Source organism: Salmo salar, chromosome 11 (genome assembly GCF_965601325.2).
Source record: "Salmo salar chromosome 11, fSalSal1, whole genome shotgun sequence".
NCBI lineage: Eukaryota > Metazoa > Chordata > Actinopteri > Salmoniformes > Salmonidae > Salmo > Salmo salar.
In genome coordinates, this window is record NC_138301.1 from 53,229,234 (window position 1) to 53,246,208 (window position 16,975).

Below are 16,975 nucleotides of genomic sequence, written 5' to 3' on the forward strand. Positions count from 1 at the left end.
TCTCTCATATCATTCACTGACAGTCACTCAATTAGCCCTTGTCAGCAAAAATATTATATTAGTAAGTTAATCTAGCGGCTAGCGATTTAAACTAGTAGTAATCATGGTTGAATTACCGACCCCATTTTGATTTTGATTTTCTCTCTCACTCAAATATCATATTAAAAATTGCAAACATTTCTGTCAACCCTATGGAAAAATATATAGAATTACAGGAAATGAGCTGTAAAACTGCACATTTTTGTTTCTGCCCTATTGGGAAAATCACTATAATTGAATGAAGTTATAAAATTGCAAAATCTTCTCCCCATGGCAAAATGTGTAGAATGGCAGCAAACTTGCTTTAAAACTGCAACATTTTCTCTCTGCCCCATGGCAAAATGTGTAGAATTGCAGGAAATGAATTCTAAAACATTTTTCCCCTCTGCTGTCAAGAGGGAGGGAGGCGCTTAAGTGCTTTGCTCGCAAGGTGGGGGGGGGGGGCAACAATTTCTCGTAGGGCCCCCAAAAGGCTAGGGCTGGCTCGGACTGAATATGTGGGTAAGCAGACACTTTGATCGGTAACTTTGATAGGGTGTAGGCCGATCTCTGTTCTAAACAGAGCAAATCCAAACAGAGTTCAGCGATCTCAGTTTGAGCTTTTTCATACAAGTAGTGGCATCTATGGCTTCGGTCCAGGGTGGAGACCATGTCTCCTCTTCAGTATGACTGGGTGATGTAATGAGATGGTGTGCGTGTGTGGTCTATAACTGGGCCTTCATCCATTCCTCTTCCCACCCCAGGTGACAGCCCCTAGCTTCCAGCCTTCCCCACTCTTGAGTGCTCCCTCAACTCAGAGACTAAATGCAACTGGACCAGGGGGCTTGTGGGTATGAAGTGGCTGGGCCAATCAAAGAGCATGGTGTTGAATGGCAGCAGGTACTCCACCAGTGAGCAGCAGCCCGTGAGCCAGAGCCAGACCCGCTCCCAGCAGCAGCTACACCCACAGAGGAGCTCTCTACGACCAGGGACTGGCAGCAGGAGATGTAGTCGCCGTGAGTACTGGGACTAGGAATTTATTCTATTATATGTGGGTCATATTCATAAGTGCACACCATATCAAAACATTTTACAATGAAAAACATTTTGCAGCAAAAACAAAGAGTTTCTTATTGGACACGTTCAGGTAATCCTGTCCCATTTTCACTCCGTTGGCTTCAGTTTGTTTCCTAGCGAATGACCCTGGGCCTCGTTCGGTTTGTTTCCTAGTGAATGACCCTGGGCCTCGTTCGGTTTGTTTCCTAGTGAATGACCCTGGGCCTCGTTCGGTTTGTTTCCTAGTGAATGACCCTGGGCCTCGTTCGGTTTGTTTCCTAGTGAATGACCCTGGGCCTCGTTCGGTTTGTTTCCTAGTGAATGACCCTGGGCCTCGTTCGGTTTGTTTCCTAGTGAATGACCCTGGGCCTCGTTCGGTTAGGACTAAACATTTTGAAACAGGGCCGTAGGCCTACTGTGTACTTGATACTGTCCAATAACGGCACAGATTTTAGTTTTTCTGTTGCAAAATGTTTCGCTATGGAATGACCCACTGATCCTAACCTTAACCAATAGTGGGGAAAATGCAACACGATTAGCGTCTTGGGAGCAGTTCCCGGGAACACCAAATCACTGTCAAAAGCTCCACCATTCACGGAACCATTTTAACAAAATATCTTGGCGGGCAAATTTTGTCCATTTTTGCTTTGAATATAACAAATTAAAGGCTATTATTATTATTATTAACTATTTGCATTGTGAAAAGTAATGTAACATTGCTTATGATTTTATACTCCCAATTGTTATTCATTTTGGAAGAAAATATTTATTAATCATAGTAATAATTTGACCAACGTCCACTGTGGTGCTGCCGTCCGCAATTTAAATTGTATTATTTTTACAAAATGTATTTTATTGTTCTTCTTTTTATTAATTATAGTTGGGAGTATTAATGGTATTATAATCGATATTGCATTACGTTTCACAATGCAAATTGTAAATAATAATACGCCTTTCATTTGTTACATTCACTACTAAAATTGACCAATTTCACCGCCAAGACTTTTGAATGTGATTTGGTGTTCCCCGGAATGGAAAAGGTTGGGAACCACTGGTCTAGGGGGTAACTTCACCGTACTCATTTACTCTCATGTTTTTCCCAGGGTTCAGTGCGGCCAGTCTGGAGGCGGAGCGACGCTGTATCCCGTCCTCTGGGATGACCGCCAAGGAGCTGTGTGAGCACGATGACCTCACCACCAGCCTCATCCTCGACCCTTACCTGGGCTTCCAGACACACAAGATGAACACCAGGTCTGTCTGGGGCCTTAACCCTAACTTTAAATCTGACACTGACCCTTAACCCTCTTCCTCAACCAATACCTGGGTTTCCAAACACACAAGATGAACACCAGGTCTGTCTGGGGCCTTAACCCTAACCGTAAACCTGACTCTGACCCTTAACCCTCATCCTCAACCAATACCTGGGCTTCCCCTGCTAAACTCTTGACTGATTTTAAAGAGTGTGAGATTTTGGCAATTAAACTCATGGATATCATTTTATATGTCTGCGTGCAGTTTGAAGGTTGCTAGCTAGCGTTAACTCAATGACTGGATGTCTATGGAGTTCTAGTCTGCGTGCTAACACTAGTTAGCAACGGCTCCTGAAACAGCCTTCAACTTCCTTGAAACTGCATGCAGAGACATAAAAATGGTCACACTGTCCCTTTAAGATCAGAGTGACAGGTTAGTATCCAGCCACCGCATGCTCCTCCTCGTCTCCCTACAGCGCAGTGGGCCTCGTCTGCCTACAGCGCAGTGGGCCTCGTCTGCCTACAGCGCAGTGGGTCACATCACAGATTCCAGATAGTGTCAACATCATTACATTTTTCATGTGTTTTTAAGTAGAATGTCCTTTTAAAAAAGTCCCCAGAAGAGACCTTCTCAGTCGTTCTACCCCCCAAAGAAATCTCTGCATCATTTTTGTGGTGTTGCCAGGCAACCTGTCTATATCCCTACCTCTGGACTTCCAGACACACACAGGAACACCAGGGCCTGTATTTACAAAGCACAACAAAGTAGTGAGTGCTGGTCTAGGATCAGGTTCCCCCTCTTATTCAATAGGATTTAAAAGGCCAAACTGATCCTAGATCAGCACTCGGGGACACTTTGTGAATATGGACCCAGGCCTAGACCTCCTCTTTCCTCCGCTCTCATCACTGAGCCAGGTCTAGACCTCCTCTTTCCTCCGCTCTCATTACTGAGCCAGGTCTAGACCTCCTCTTTCCTCCGCTCTCATCACTGAGCCAGGTCTAGACCTCCTCTTTCCTCCTCTCTCATCACTGAGCCAGGCCTAGACCTCTTTCCTCCGCTCTCATCACTGAGCCAGGTCTAGACTTCCTCTTTCCTCCTCTCTCATCACTGAGCCAGGTCTAGACCTCCTCTTTCCTCCGCTCTCATCACTGAGCCAGGTCTAGACCTCCTCTTTCCTCTGCTCTCATCACTGAGCCAGGTCTAGACCTCCTCTTTCCTCTGCTCTCATTACTGAGCCAGGTCTAGACCTCCTCTTTCCTCCGCTCTCATCACTGAGCCAGGTCTAGACCTCCTCTTTCCTCCTCTCTCATCACTGAGCCAGGCCTAGACCTCTTTCCTCCGCTCTCATCACTGAGCCAGGTCTAGACTTCCTCTTTCCTCCTCTCTCATCACTGAGCCAGGTCTAGACCTCCTCTTTCCTCCGCTCTCATCACTGAGCCAGGTCTAGACCTCCTCTTTCCTCCGCTCTCATTACTGAGCCAGGTCTAGACCTCCTCTTTCCTCCGCTCTCATCACTGAGCCAGGTCTAGACCTCCTCTTTCCTCCGCTCTCATCACTGAGCCAGGTCTAGACTTCCTCTTTCCTCCTCTCTCATCACTGAGCCAGGTCTAGACCTCCTCTTTCCTCCTCTCTCATCACTGAGCCAGTTCTAGACCTCCTCTTTCCTCCGCTCTCATCACTGAGCCAGGTCTAGACTTCCTCTTTCCTCCTCTCTCATCACTGAGCCAGGTCTAGACCTCCTCTTTCCTCCGCTCTCATCACTGAGCCAGGTCTAGACCTCCTCTTTCCTCCGCTCTCATTACTGAGCCAGGTCTAGACCTCCTCTTTCCTCCGCTCTCATCACTGAGCCAGGTCTAGACCTCCTCTTTCCTCCGCTCTCATCACTGAGCCAGGTCTAGACTTCCTCTTTCCTCCTCTCTCATCACTGAGCCAGGTCTAGACCTCCTCTTTCCTCCTCTCTCATCACTGAGCCAGTTCTAGACCTCCTCTTTCCTCCGCTCTCATCACTGAGCCAGGTCTAGTCCTCCTCTTTCCTCCGCTCTCATCACTGAGCCAGGTCTAGACCTCCTCTTTCCTCCGCTCTCATCACTGAGCCAGGTCTAGACTTCCTCTTTCCTCCGCTCTCATCACTGAGCCAGGTCTAGACCTCCTCTTTCCTCCTCTCTCATCACTGAGCCAGGCCTAGACCTCTTTCCTCCGCTCTCATCACTGAGCCAGGTCTAGACTTCCTCTTTCCTCCTCTCTCATCACTGAGCCAGGTCTAGACCTCCTCTTTCCTCCGCTCTCATCACTGAGCCAGGTCTAGACCTCCTCTTTCCTCCGCTCTCATTACTGAGCCAGGTCTAGACCTCCTCTTTCCTCCGCTCTCATCACTGAGCCAGGTCTAGACCTCCTCTTTCCTCCGCTCTCATCACTGAGCCAGGTCTAGACTTCCTCTTTCCTCCTCTCTCATCACTGAGCCAGGTCTAGACCTCCTCTTTCCTCCTCTCTCATCACTGAGCCAGTTCTAGACCTCCTCTTTCCTCCGCTCTCATCACTGAGCCAGGTCTAGTCCTCCTCTTTCCTCCGCTCTCATCACTGAGCCAGGTCTAGACCTCCTCTTTCCTCCGCTCTCATCACTGAGCCAGGTCTAGACTTCCTCTTTCCTCCGCTCTCATCACTGAGCCAGGTCTTCCTCTTTCCTCCGCTCTCATCATTGAGCCAGGTCTAGACCTCCTCTTTCCTCCGCTCTCATCATTGAGCCAGGTCTAGACCTCCTCTTTCCTCCGCTTTCATCATTGAGCCAGGTCTTCCTTTTTCCTCCGCTCTCACCACTGAGCCAGGTCTAGACCTCCTCTTTCCTCCTCTCTCATCACTGAGCCAGGTCTAGCCCTCTTTCCTCCGCTCTCATCACTGAGCCAGGTCTAGACCTCCTCTTTCCTCCGCTCTCATCACTGAGCCAGGTCTAGACCTCCTCTTTCCTCCTCTCTCATCACTGAGCCAGGTCTAGTCCTCTTTCCTCCACTCTCATCACTGAGCCAGGTCTAGACCTCCTCTTTCCTCCTCTCTCATCACTGAGCCAGGTCTAGACCTCCACTCTCATCTCTGTCAGAGTACTACTGTCTGGAAAAGCAGTACAGAAATCTAATCAATTGCACTTACCAGAGGTGGGACCAAGTCATTGTTTTACAAGTCACAAGTAAGTCTCAAGTCTTAGCACTCAAGTCCCAAGTCAAGTCCCAAGTCAAGTCCCAAGTCAAGTCCCAAGTCAAGACAGGCAAGTCCGAGTCAAGTCTCAAGTCAAGACCGTCAACTCTCAAGTCCTAAACTTTGAGTTTCAAGTCCTAAACAACTCATGATGTGCTCTTCACCAAATGTAATACCATTTCATATTTTTAACAGTAATAGTTAGTATATTACATTTACGTAAATCATGAATGCTTTTAAAAATATATTTTACTTTCCAAATAAACTTTATATTTCCATGGAAATACATGGGTAGCCATAAGAAAGACTGCCCCCCCCCCCCCCCCCCAATAGCAATCGACTATCGAGGATCGCTATGGGGCGCAATCGGGCGATGTAGGCTTGTACACAATCGCCCAACCTTAACACACACACACTGTGTGTGTGGTTACAGTAGGCTAACATATGTCAATGGCTTTAGGAACAGCAGTAACATCAGGCAGGATTTAGGCTACCAACTGCCTAGCCAGTTGTAGCTCAATCTTGGGAGCAATGATCACGTTCCCGCACTGACTGACTGTGTGGAGGCTCGTTGATTTAACGTTACGTTAGCCTACATGCTACACTGGCAATGTTATGAATGATATAGCTGTCGGCTATATTAGCCACGACTTACCGTTCTTTGTGCAGCTTCAAATGTCGAACAAAGTTGGAAATTGTTGTGCCTCCGTCTAATTTTCTTCCTGCATGTTTTGCAAGTTGCAATCGCTTTTTTTGTTGATACAGCGTAGTCTTTATATCCTAAAATAATAATTTGGGGTATCATCTTTCCAAGGGCTCCATCTGAATTCACCCGCCGACGTTCCTCTGCACTGCCACGTACAACTTTTTCTCAGCTGGCACAACTTGATTGGCTGCTGTTCGATTCAAACTGTACTCCGTTAAATTAAGAAGTTGATGCGCTGGACACTTTTTTTAATAGCATCATTTTATATATTTGGCCTTGGGGAGGGTATCAAGTCAGGTCGAGTTAAAAGGCTCAAGTCCAAGTTAAGTCACAAGTCATTTGTGTCAAAGTCGAGTTGCAAGTCATCATATCTGTGACTCGTGTCTGACTCGAGTCCAAGTCATGTGACTCGAGTCCACACCTCGGGCAGTTACTCACAATGAGCACGTTAGGATGCATCAGGAAATGTTTTGTATGTGAAATGTTGTCTCTTATCCACTTATAGTCTTCCTTCTAGATCTTTTGCTAGATAATATGAATTGTATTTGGAAACCGGAATGTTTTGTTATTGATGACACCTGTGATGTCGTGACAGGTTTCGACCAATCAAGGGAAGACAGGAGGAGCTGAAGGAGATTATTGAGCGGTTCAAGAAGCATGACAACCTGGAGAAGGCTTTCAGAGCACTCACCTCTGGAGACTGGTCCAGACACCACTTCCTACACAAGTCTAAAGCCCAGGAGAAGCTCTTCAAACAGCATGTGAGATTACAACACCACAGAGTCACAAATGGCAGGTCACATATAGGACTCTGGTGAAAAGTAGTGTACTATATAATTTGGGATGCACGCCACAAGTAGCACGGTTGATAGTGAAACACATATCTCTCATTGATGGGGTGCTGGGCTGATGAACAGTCATTATGAAGGGCTCCCGAGTGGCGCAGCGCACTAAGGCACTACAGACCCTGGTTCGATTCCAGGCTGTATCACAACCGGCCGTGATTGGGAGTCCTATTGGGCGGCTCACAATTGGCCCAGCGTTGTTCAGGTTATTGGTTTGGCCCGGGTATAGGCCGTCATTGTAAAATAAGAATTTGTTCTTAACTGAGTTGACGAGTTAAATAAATAATAAATGAAGTAGAGCCTGCACCAATCAACTGATCTAACAACATACCCTTATTTAGGTTGGTTACGAGTCCCTTCTGTTCCTTGTAACTTTTTTGTTGTTGTTTTCCATTTTGTTCCAGGTATTTGTGTATCTCCGGATGTTTGCGACTGACAGTGGGTTTGAGATTCTCCCGTGTAACCGCTACTCCTCTGAGCAGAACGGAGCCAAGATCGTGGCAACAAAGGAATGGTGAGGAACGTTGTTGTTTTTTTCACACTTCCTGCTGTTCTGACATCATCTTCATTGAAGTGGCCAGACCTTCTCTCAAACCACTAAAATCACTATGCTCTTTAGTCCTTGATTTTCTGTGTCGTATTGATCACGTCCCTTATTTGGATCGACATTTCTTTCTTTCTCTCTTTCTTTCTCTTGTACTTCAGGAAAAGGAACGATAAGATTGAGTACTTGGTGGGCTGCATCGCCGAGCTGTCGGAGAGCGAGGAGAACATGTTGCTGCGTCACGGGGAGAATGACTTCAGTGTCATGTACTCAACACGCAAGAACTGTGCTCAGCTGTGGCTGGGGCCTGCAGCCTTCATCAACCACGGTACGTCAGTCTCCACTGCCAACACAATACAGGTTGTCATTGGAAATACCAATGGGACCTGTATAAATTACTACACCACATTTAAATGTATGAAAATATAAGAAGTAAACCAAACTTACATGAAAAATACAGCGAGCAGTCCCAAATAAAGTTTACAGATAGATTTATTCTGGGTAGTTACAATGGATGTTTGGGTCCGTCTTCAACACGGAAACAGATAATAGGTGTTTAATATCAGACCCTGGTCAAAAGTAGTGCACTAAATAAGTACTAGGGTGCCATTTGGGGCACGTTCTTTGTTAGTGTTCCAGAAGGCCAATTCAAGTTATGCTGCAGTCTCTCTCTGTGAGGAAACTGGGATCCTAATCTTCTGTGTTTTTTCTTTTTTCAGATTGCCGGCCAAATTGCAAGGTGAGAGTGAAGCCCAGGGCTCAATACAATAGGCTGCTACCCTTGGTGAGAGTGAAGCCCAGGGCTCAATACAATAGGCTGCTACCCTTGGTGAGAGTGAAGCCCAGGGCTCAATACAATAGGCTGCTACCCTTGGTGAGAGTGAAGCCCAGGGCTCAATACAATAGGCTGCTACCCTTGGTGAGAGTGAAGCCCAGGGCTCAATACAATAGGCTGCTACCCTTGGTGAGAGTGATGAAGCCCAGGGCTCAATACAATAGGCTGCTACCCTTGGTGAGAGTGAAGCCCAGGGCTCAATACAATAGGCTGCTACCCTTGGTGAGAGTGATGAAGCCCAGGGCTCAATACAATAGGCTGCTACCCTTGGTGAGAGTGAAGCCCAGGGCTCAATACAATAGGCTGCTACCCTTGGTGAGAGTGAAGCCCAGGGCTCAATACAATAGGCTGCTACCCTTGGTGAGAGTGATGAAGCCCAGGGCTCAATACAATAGGCTGCTACCCTTGGTGAGAGTGAAGCCCAGGGCTCAATACAATAGGCTGCTTCCCTTGGTGAGAGTGATGAAGCCCAGGGCTCAATACAATAGGCTGCTACCCTTGGTGTGGAATGAGGTTAACACAATACACTTGGTGTATTGATTTAAGATGGCAGAAAGAGGGTGGTTCAGACAATAAAATATATTATTATTTGTAATGTCATTTTCTTCTTTCTTGGTGACAACAATAGATTGGTAAAACATTGTTTAACAAAGTTGTGACTGAAAATGTTCACTTCATTAAAAGTTTTTAATTATTTTCTTTGCTTTGAATTCTCCTACCCACCTGTGATAAAGGTTACCTCATGGTCCATATTTATAAAGTACTGATTTAGGATCATGTCCTTCCACTCCATATAATCGTATTCATAAAATTGTATTTTGTCACATGCGCTGAATACAACAGGTGTAGACCTTACAGTGAAATGCTTAATTAAAAGCCCTTAACCAACAATTCAGTTTTTAAGAAAATATGAACAAAATAAACTAAAGTTCAAAAAAATTTAATAACAATAACGTGGATATATACAGGGGGTACCGGTACCAATTCAGTGTGTGGGGGTACAGGTTAGTCGAGGTAATTTGTACATGTAGGTAGGGGTAAAGTGACGGTCACCAAAGCCCCATATACTACCCACCACTGCGACCTGTATGCTCTCGTTGACTGGCCCTCGCTTCATACTCGTCGCCAAACCCACTGGCTCCAGGTCATCTACAACTCTCTGCTAGGTAAAGTCCCCCCTTATCTCAGCTCACTGGTCACCATAGCAGCACCCACTCGTAGCACGCGCCCCAGCAGGTAAATCTCACTGGTCACCCCCAAAGCCAATTCTTCCTTTGGTCGTCTTTCCTTCCAGTTATCTGCTGCCAATGACTGAAATGAACTGCAAAAATCTCTGAAGCTGGAGACTCTTCACTAGCTTTAAGCACCAGCTGTCAGAGCAGCTCACAGATCACTGCACCTGTACATAGCTCATCTCTAAATAGCCCATCCAATCTACTTCATCCCCATACTGTATTTATTTATTTATTTTTCTCCTTTGCACCCCAGTATCTCAACTTGCACATTCATCTTCTGCACATCTACCATTCCAGTGTTTAATTACTATATTGTAATTACTTCGCCACCATGGCCTATTTATTGCCTTACCTCTCTTATCCTACCTCATTTGCACACACTGTATATAGATTTTCTTCAACTGTATTATTGATTGTATGTTTTGTTTATTCCATGTGTAACTCTGTGTTGTTGTATGTGTCGAACTGCTTTGCTTTATCTTGGCCAGGTCGCAGTTGCAAATGAGAACTTGTTCTCAACTAGCCTACCTGGTTAAATAAAGGTGAAATAAAATAAATAAATAAAAACAGCAGTGTACATGTAGGTAGGGGTAAAGTGACTATGTATAGATAATAAACAGACTGTAACAGCAGTGTAGGTAGGGGTAAAGTGACTGTATAGATAATAAACAGACAGTAACAGCAGTGTAGGTAGGGGTAAAGTGACTGTATAGATAATAAACAGACAGTAACAGCAGTGTAGGTAGGGGTAAAGTGACTGTATAGATAATAAATAGACAGTAACAGCAGTGTAGGTAGGGGTAAAGTGACTGTATAGATAATAAACAGACAGTAACAGCAGTGTAGGTAGGGGTAAAGTGACTGTATAGATAATAAATAGACAGTAACAGCAGTGTAGGTAAGGGTAAAGTGACTGTATAGATAATAAACAGACAGTAACAGCAGTGTAGGTAGGGGTAAAGTGACTGTATAGATAATAAACAGACAGTAACAGCAGTGTAGGTAGGGGTAAAGTGACTGTATAGATAATAAACAGACAGCAACAGCAGTCATCTAAATGAATCTCTAACAGTTTTAGTTGTGTATCTAGATGGCTGAAGGTGTTAAATGAATCTCTAACAGTTTTAGTTGTGTATCTAGATGACTGAAGGTGTTAAATGAATCTCTAACAGTTTTAGTTGTGTATCTAGATGGCTGAAGGTGTTAAATGAATCTCTAACAGTTTTAGTTGTGTATCTAGATGACTGAAGGTGTTAAATGAATCTCTAACAGTTTTAGTTGTGTATCTAGATGGCTGAAGGTGTTAAATGAATCTCTAACAGTTTTAGTTGTGTATCTAGATGACTGAAGGTGTTAAATGAATCTCTAACAGTTTTAGTTGTGTATCTAGATGACTGAAGGTGTTAAATGAATCTCTAACAGTTTTAGTTGTGTATCTAGATGACTGAAGTTGTAAATGAATGTCGTGGTGTGTTCCAGTTTGTGTCGACGGGTCGTGACACGGCCTGTGTCAAGGTGCTGAGGGACATCGAACCAGGAGAGGAGATCTCCTGTTACTACGGCGACGGATTCTTTGGGGAGAACAATGAGTATTGTGAATGCTATACATGTGAACGGTATGTGTGGTCTTGACATCCATTTTCTATTGATTCAATAACAACAAAATCTGTTGGTTTTCCATCTTTCTTTTTTTACATCATATGATGTAATGCGACGCAATGACACAATTAATACAAAAACATAAATAGACTTTAATAAGCAGGGTTTATTCATATGGCTGAAGGAATATGAAAACAAGGTATTACCACTTAAGGCATATTTTGTGAACTTTACTGGTCCTTGTTTGTTGTTTTGCAGACGTCTCACTGGTGCTTTCAAATCCAAAGCCGGGCTGCCGGCAGAGGCTCCGGTGATCAACAGCAAGTACGGGTTACGGGAGACGGACAAGCGTCTGAACCGGCTGAAGAAGATGGAGGCAGGAGAGGGCAGCAGGAACTCCGACAGCCACTCTGTGGGCTCCCACACCGACATAGACTCTCAGGACATACCAAACACACACACATGTAAGAACAGGTTGAAACCAGTTTTGAAATTAGGGCTGAGGTTGGGGTCCGTTCACTTTCCAATTGGGGTTTTAGGTGGATCCCCTCCCCTGCTTGTATTGTTAGAATTCCCTATGCTGAATTTGGGATTTTTTATTTTTGTTTATGTGTAAAACGAACCACAATTTTAAGTTACTTCAAGAATGACGTTTACATTGAATTTAGGAATGATCTGATGTTTAGTTTCCCACTCTTCTCCCCCCCTCAGCTGGAAGGAAAAGGACTTCCTCCAGTATGAAGTTCAGCAGAACCAGGACTCAAAGCAGACAGGCTCTTTCCAGAGCACTAACCTCTACCTCACCTTCTAAACAAAGTCATAGAAACACTAACAGGGTACCAAAGAGACTCCGATCCAAACCCGCCAAGCCTTCGCTCTCCAAGGTGCGGTTGCGAAGTAGATGCAGCAGGGGCAGAGGTTCGGAGCCCAAGGCGGCAGCATCGCTGGGGGCCCGAGGGGAGGTGCTGGGTACCACCGGGCCTGGTCGCCTGGGTCTCCGCGAGCAGAGGACGTTGTCGCTGTGTAAGGGGGGCGTGTCGGTGAAGAAGGAGAAGGATGCACAGGGACCAGTCCAGACAGCCCTGGGCCAGCGGGGGTGTCTGACCCGCCATGCGGCCAAGGAGAACAACACCCCGGCAGTCTGCGAGGGTAGCCAGAGCCAGCCTTGCACTTACAGGACTCGCAGGTCCACCAGGACCCTGGTAAAGGTCCAGGAGGCTATAGCCGGGTCAGCTGGGGTTAAACTGGAGCCTGGGGGGCTGGAGGGCCACAGCACCGTCCCTGGAGGGGTGGAGATTAAAACTGAGCCTGCTGACCTGGAGCAGTACCTGGGCCACGGGCTGGGCTCGGAGTTGGGTGGAGGTCTGGATGCTGGCTACACCAGCAGAGGGGTCTGTACCAGACGCAGCCAGCTCACCCAGCTCCGGGCCGAACGGACGATAAAGCGTGAGGACTCGTCATACGGCGAGCTGTTCACGCCGGTAGCGGTGGCCCCGGTGGCGGCCTCCCAACAACCCCATCACCACCACAGTACTGCCGACACGGCAGACTGCGACAAGATGCTGCTGGGCCTTTCTGTCCCAGAGCGCCACTGGGACTACAATGGGAGCAAGCCCCTCCGGAGGGAGCGGGGGAAGGACAGGAACAGGGACAAGGGGAGGGAGAAAGGCAGTAGGCATAAAGGGAAGGGAGGTTACCGGAGCCACAGGGGGGACAGGGCGCAGAGCAAAGCGAAGAAGAAACAGCGGATCACGCGCTACGATGCCCAGCTGATCCTGGAGAACAGCGGAGGGATCCCCAAACTGACGCTCCGCCGGCGCAGAGACAGCAGCAGCAGCAAGTCCAACGAGCCCAGCGAGCCAATCAGCACGCAGCAACAGGCTAGCAGCACCACGACTACCGCCCAACCCCCGGTCAACTCCTCTTCATCATCTTCCTCCTCATCAACGTCCAAGATCAGCATCATGTTCAGGAAGGACCAGTCTCAGGACAGGGAGAACGGCAGTTCCTGCAGCTCCTACCACGTGTCCAAGCTGAACGGGTTTGGGCCTCCCGGACTCCACAGCACCAGCAGCTCCACCAAGCTGAAGATCCAGCTGAAGCGGGAGGACGACGGCCGGACCCAGACGCACACCGACAACAGCACCTTCAACAGAGGGGACACGGAGGGGTGCGGTCTGGGTGGTGGGGCCTTCGGCTTGGAAGCCAGGAACGGTGGGAGACACGGGGGGCACAGGATGCAAAACGTTGTGGTAGATGAGTCTTCGTCTGATGAGGAGGAAGAGGAGGAGGAGGATGACTACTTTGACGATGAGTTTGAGGACGATTTCATTCCACTCCCACCGGCAAAACGGTTGCGTCTCATCGTGGGGAAAGACTCAATAGACATCGATATCTCGTCCCGGAGGAGAGAGGACCAGTCTCTGAGGCTAAACGCCTGATAAGCTCTCTGAATGGAGGTCATATCTGCGTCCCAAATGTCAAACTGTTCCCTATGCAGTGCACTACTTTGTATGTGGCAAAAAGTAGTCCACTAGGTAGGGAATAGGGTGCCATTTGGGACTCAGTCCATCACTCCACCTTTACATGTACAGAAAACACTTGACTCACTAATCAACTGTCCTGTTGATGATGATTAAAGAAGTCATTTAAAAAAACTAAAAAGTTGCAACAAAAAAAACTAAGCGAATCAGAAGGAAGATGTTTGTATAAATGAAAGTGAATGCACTTCTGTCATTATTAATATTCATAAAGAACATGAATATTGTAGAAGGTGTACAGTTATTATGGTGACTATCCTCTGTCCTATAGACAGACTTATTGAACTTTTATTTTACATTTTGTCTCACAGTACGCAATTCGAAATTCTGTTGGCAAACCAGACTTTTTTGTTGTTGTTTTTCTTTTTAATTTTTTGTTGTAAAACCCATATTATATGGGGATATGGGTCCAGTAACGTTCTGATAGGGATCAATCCGTTCAGTTGTAGAATAATGACAGGTTTCTATAACCGTTCAACTCATGAATGAACTCAGTCCCACCAACACACTGGAATCATAGTGGACTTCTATCAGCTGCTCATCAGAGTTGAGCTCCATTCCAATTCAGGAACAAACAGGAATTCTGAATTGGAATTGGAATTTCAGTTTGCTTCCTTGTCTGAATTGAAATGGAATTGAGCCCAACCGTGCTCCTCCTGTTCAAACAAAGTGGCTGTGTTTTGTTATTCTCTAAGAGAACGTTGCCCCCGGCTGCAATATCCCAATGTGTTAAAGCTCACACAGTACTGTTTACAGCATGATGGGTAATGGGGCATTGACAAGCCAACAAATGGACCAATGTTTTGGTAGTTTTAAGCTTCATTTCTCATTTCTGGAGCCTCTGATGGTTTTGACTAGATCGTATACAGCTACGGACAGAATTGACTTCCTAGCAGGTTAGGAGAATTAGGTTAAGGTTAGGAAAAGGGTTGGGGTTAGCGGAAACGCTAATATTCTACCCCACTCCAACGTGCAACTTTTTTTTTTTACCGTTGCTGTATACCAGGGGTGTCACTCATTCCATGGATGGCCTAGTGTCTGCTGTTTTTTTCTGTTGTTCCTTTCAGTTAAGCCCTAGACAACCAGGTGAGGGGAGTTCCTTACTAATTGGTGACCTTGATTCATCAATCGAGTACAAGGGAGGAGCGAAAACCTGCAGGCACTCAGCCCTCCATAGAACACATGCTGCATACCGTCTAGCCACAAGTGGGTAGTTTAACGTTTTAAACACTAATCAGTGAAATACATGGCGTGTACGGATGTCTGTATGCTGTTTTTAAACACGTCATCAGGAAGTAACACAAAGAAGAGAAGAAGTCATGTACAGAAAGACTGAATCATGTTCTGGAAACGAGTTAAAACTCACTAGAGTATTAGTTGTTGTTTTTCTTAGATCCAATCATACATAGTGAACACATGACAACTTTATAGAATATTATCCCAACTAAATAGTCAGTTATTTTCAAAACAGTATTAGGTGCCTTACAAACAACTCTTGGGGTATCTGTTTAAGGCCTAGTTTTAGAAGATAAAACTGTAACTACGGGATCCCTCGGTAACTGTAACTACGGGAACACTTTCTTGCCCCGCCCCCCAGTCTTTCTGTATAGTCTTTTTATTTGAGTTATTTTAGGGCTGGTTTCCCAAACATATTCAGACTAGCCTCGAACTACCAAGCTTTTTCAATAGAGATTCTCCATTGATCATGCTTTTTAGTCTTTAATCCTTGTCTGGGAAACTAGTCTTTTAGTGTGGAAGTACTGAACTGCCAAATTTAATCAAGGGATCAACTGAGATGATGTTAACCCCACTTTCTGTTGTCCTGTACTGTTCATATCACCAGCAAGCAGCTAATCACAGTTATAAGCAAGGGTTGTGTTCATTTAGGCACAAAAAGGGGAGGGGGGGGGGGCTTCACTGAAATGAGAGGGGGCTTCCTGGACTTGTCCAATAAGAAATTGTCCCTTATTTAATTATATATATTTTTTCTGTTGCAAAACATTTTCTGTTGTGTGCCCTAATGAACACAACCCTGGCTCTACGTGTACCTCCCCCTGTATGGACGTCAGACACTCTCCATTCTGTACTGTTCCAGGTGTACTGTCTGTGTGGTCTTTGTTCAATAGCCAGCTGTTGACATTTCTGATTTGATTAAATAAAAAAAAATGTAAAAAAAGAAGAAGAAGAAGAAATGTGAATAGTTTGCAGACATTTGAGTGTTGCGTGGGTTAGTGGGGGAAAAACACTTAAAACAGAACTTTAAACCAGAGCAGTGCTTTTATGTCCAGTATGTAAAAATCACGTGAACACACCCTGTACTTTATTTAACAGTTTGGAATACTTGAAAACATAAAAAGTTTCTTTGTGAGAATAAACTATTTTTCTGTGGTTAATGTCTTGCTTCTAACATTGTTAGAATAAGGAATTATTCAGCATTTTATTATTATTTTTTTTATCTGAAATGTTTCCAATACTTTAAGCCTACTGAGCGTGGAGCCTGGGTCTCGTTTTCACTAGGAACCAAACGGCAGGGATCTACCGGAATTTGTCCAATAAGAAACGTGTTTTCAGTTGCAAAATGTTTTTCCTATGGTGTACACTAATGAATACTACCCCAAGTGAATGCACTTACATTTACATTACATTTTAGTCATTTAGCAGACGCTCTTATCCAGAGCGACTTACAGTAGTGAATGCATACATTTTTTATTTATTTTTGTACTGGCCCCCCGTGGGAATCGAACCCACAACCCTGGCGTTGCACACACCATGCTCTACCAACTGAGCTACTTCTCAGCCAATCAATGAATATGATCAAACTACCAGGGAGAATGAAAACAATAATAAGTAGGACTGTAGAAGTGTCCCGTCTAAGTTGCACGGTGTACCCTATCTTACATAATAGGGGTCTTTTTGCAAGGGCGTTTTTTTTAAGTCTTGGACTAATGTACTTCTCACAAGGCTCTGTTGCCTGGATACAGCAGTTAAGCAGGAAGTTGTTTTATATGTAGTGAGTCGGGATGTTTATCTGGTTTGACCTATTCCATTACAACAGCCCATTTCACAGCCCCTGGCAGGTTTTACATGACTAATGTATCAACTAAAATCAGGCAGAACATGAACTACCACCTCCTGGAACTGACCATGTCTTAGCTGGAAC

General features: G+C 45.5%; 1 protein-coding gene across 3 annotated transcripts in view; it reads left to right on the plus strand.

Moving 5' to 3' along the window:
- The window catches only part of LOC145850182 (histone-lysine N-methyltransferase KMT5B), a 34,775-nt gene extending 18,572 nt beyond the window's left edge, over positions 1 to 16,203 (plus strand). For 2 of the 3 annotated variants that reach the window (XM_082958011.1, XM_082958010.1), the window contains exons 2-10: positions 783 to 1,034; positions 2,178 to 2,325; positions 6,813 to 6,978; positions 7,467 to 7,576; positions 7,768 to 7,934; positions 8,326 to 8,345; positions 11,156 to 11,292; positions 11,534 to 11,739; positions 11,987 to 16,203. In XM_082958011.1, the coding sequence (XP_082814137.1) occupies positions 872 to 1,034; positions 2,178 to 2,325; positions 6,813 to 6,978; positions 7,467 to 7,576; positions 7,768 to 7,934; positions 8,326 to 8,345; positions 11,156 to 11,292; positions 11,534 to 11,739; positions 11,987 to 13,716 (2,847 nt within the window). In that variant the 5' untranslated portion in view covers positions 783 to 871 and the 3' untranslated portion in view covers positions 13,717 to 16,203. Of the gene's footprint in view, positions 1 to 782; positions 1,035 to 2,177; positions 2,326 to 2,412; positions 2,427 to 6,812; positions 6,979 to 7,466; positions 7,577 to 7,767; positions 7,935 to 8,325; positions 8,346 to 11,155; positions 11,293 to 11,533; positions 11,740 to 11,986 lie in introns of those variants that run through there. The other variant, XM_082958012.1, reaches the window with a different exon arrangement.
- The last annotated feature ends 772 nt before the right edge of the window (positions 16,204 to 16,975 follow it).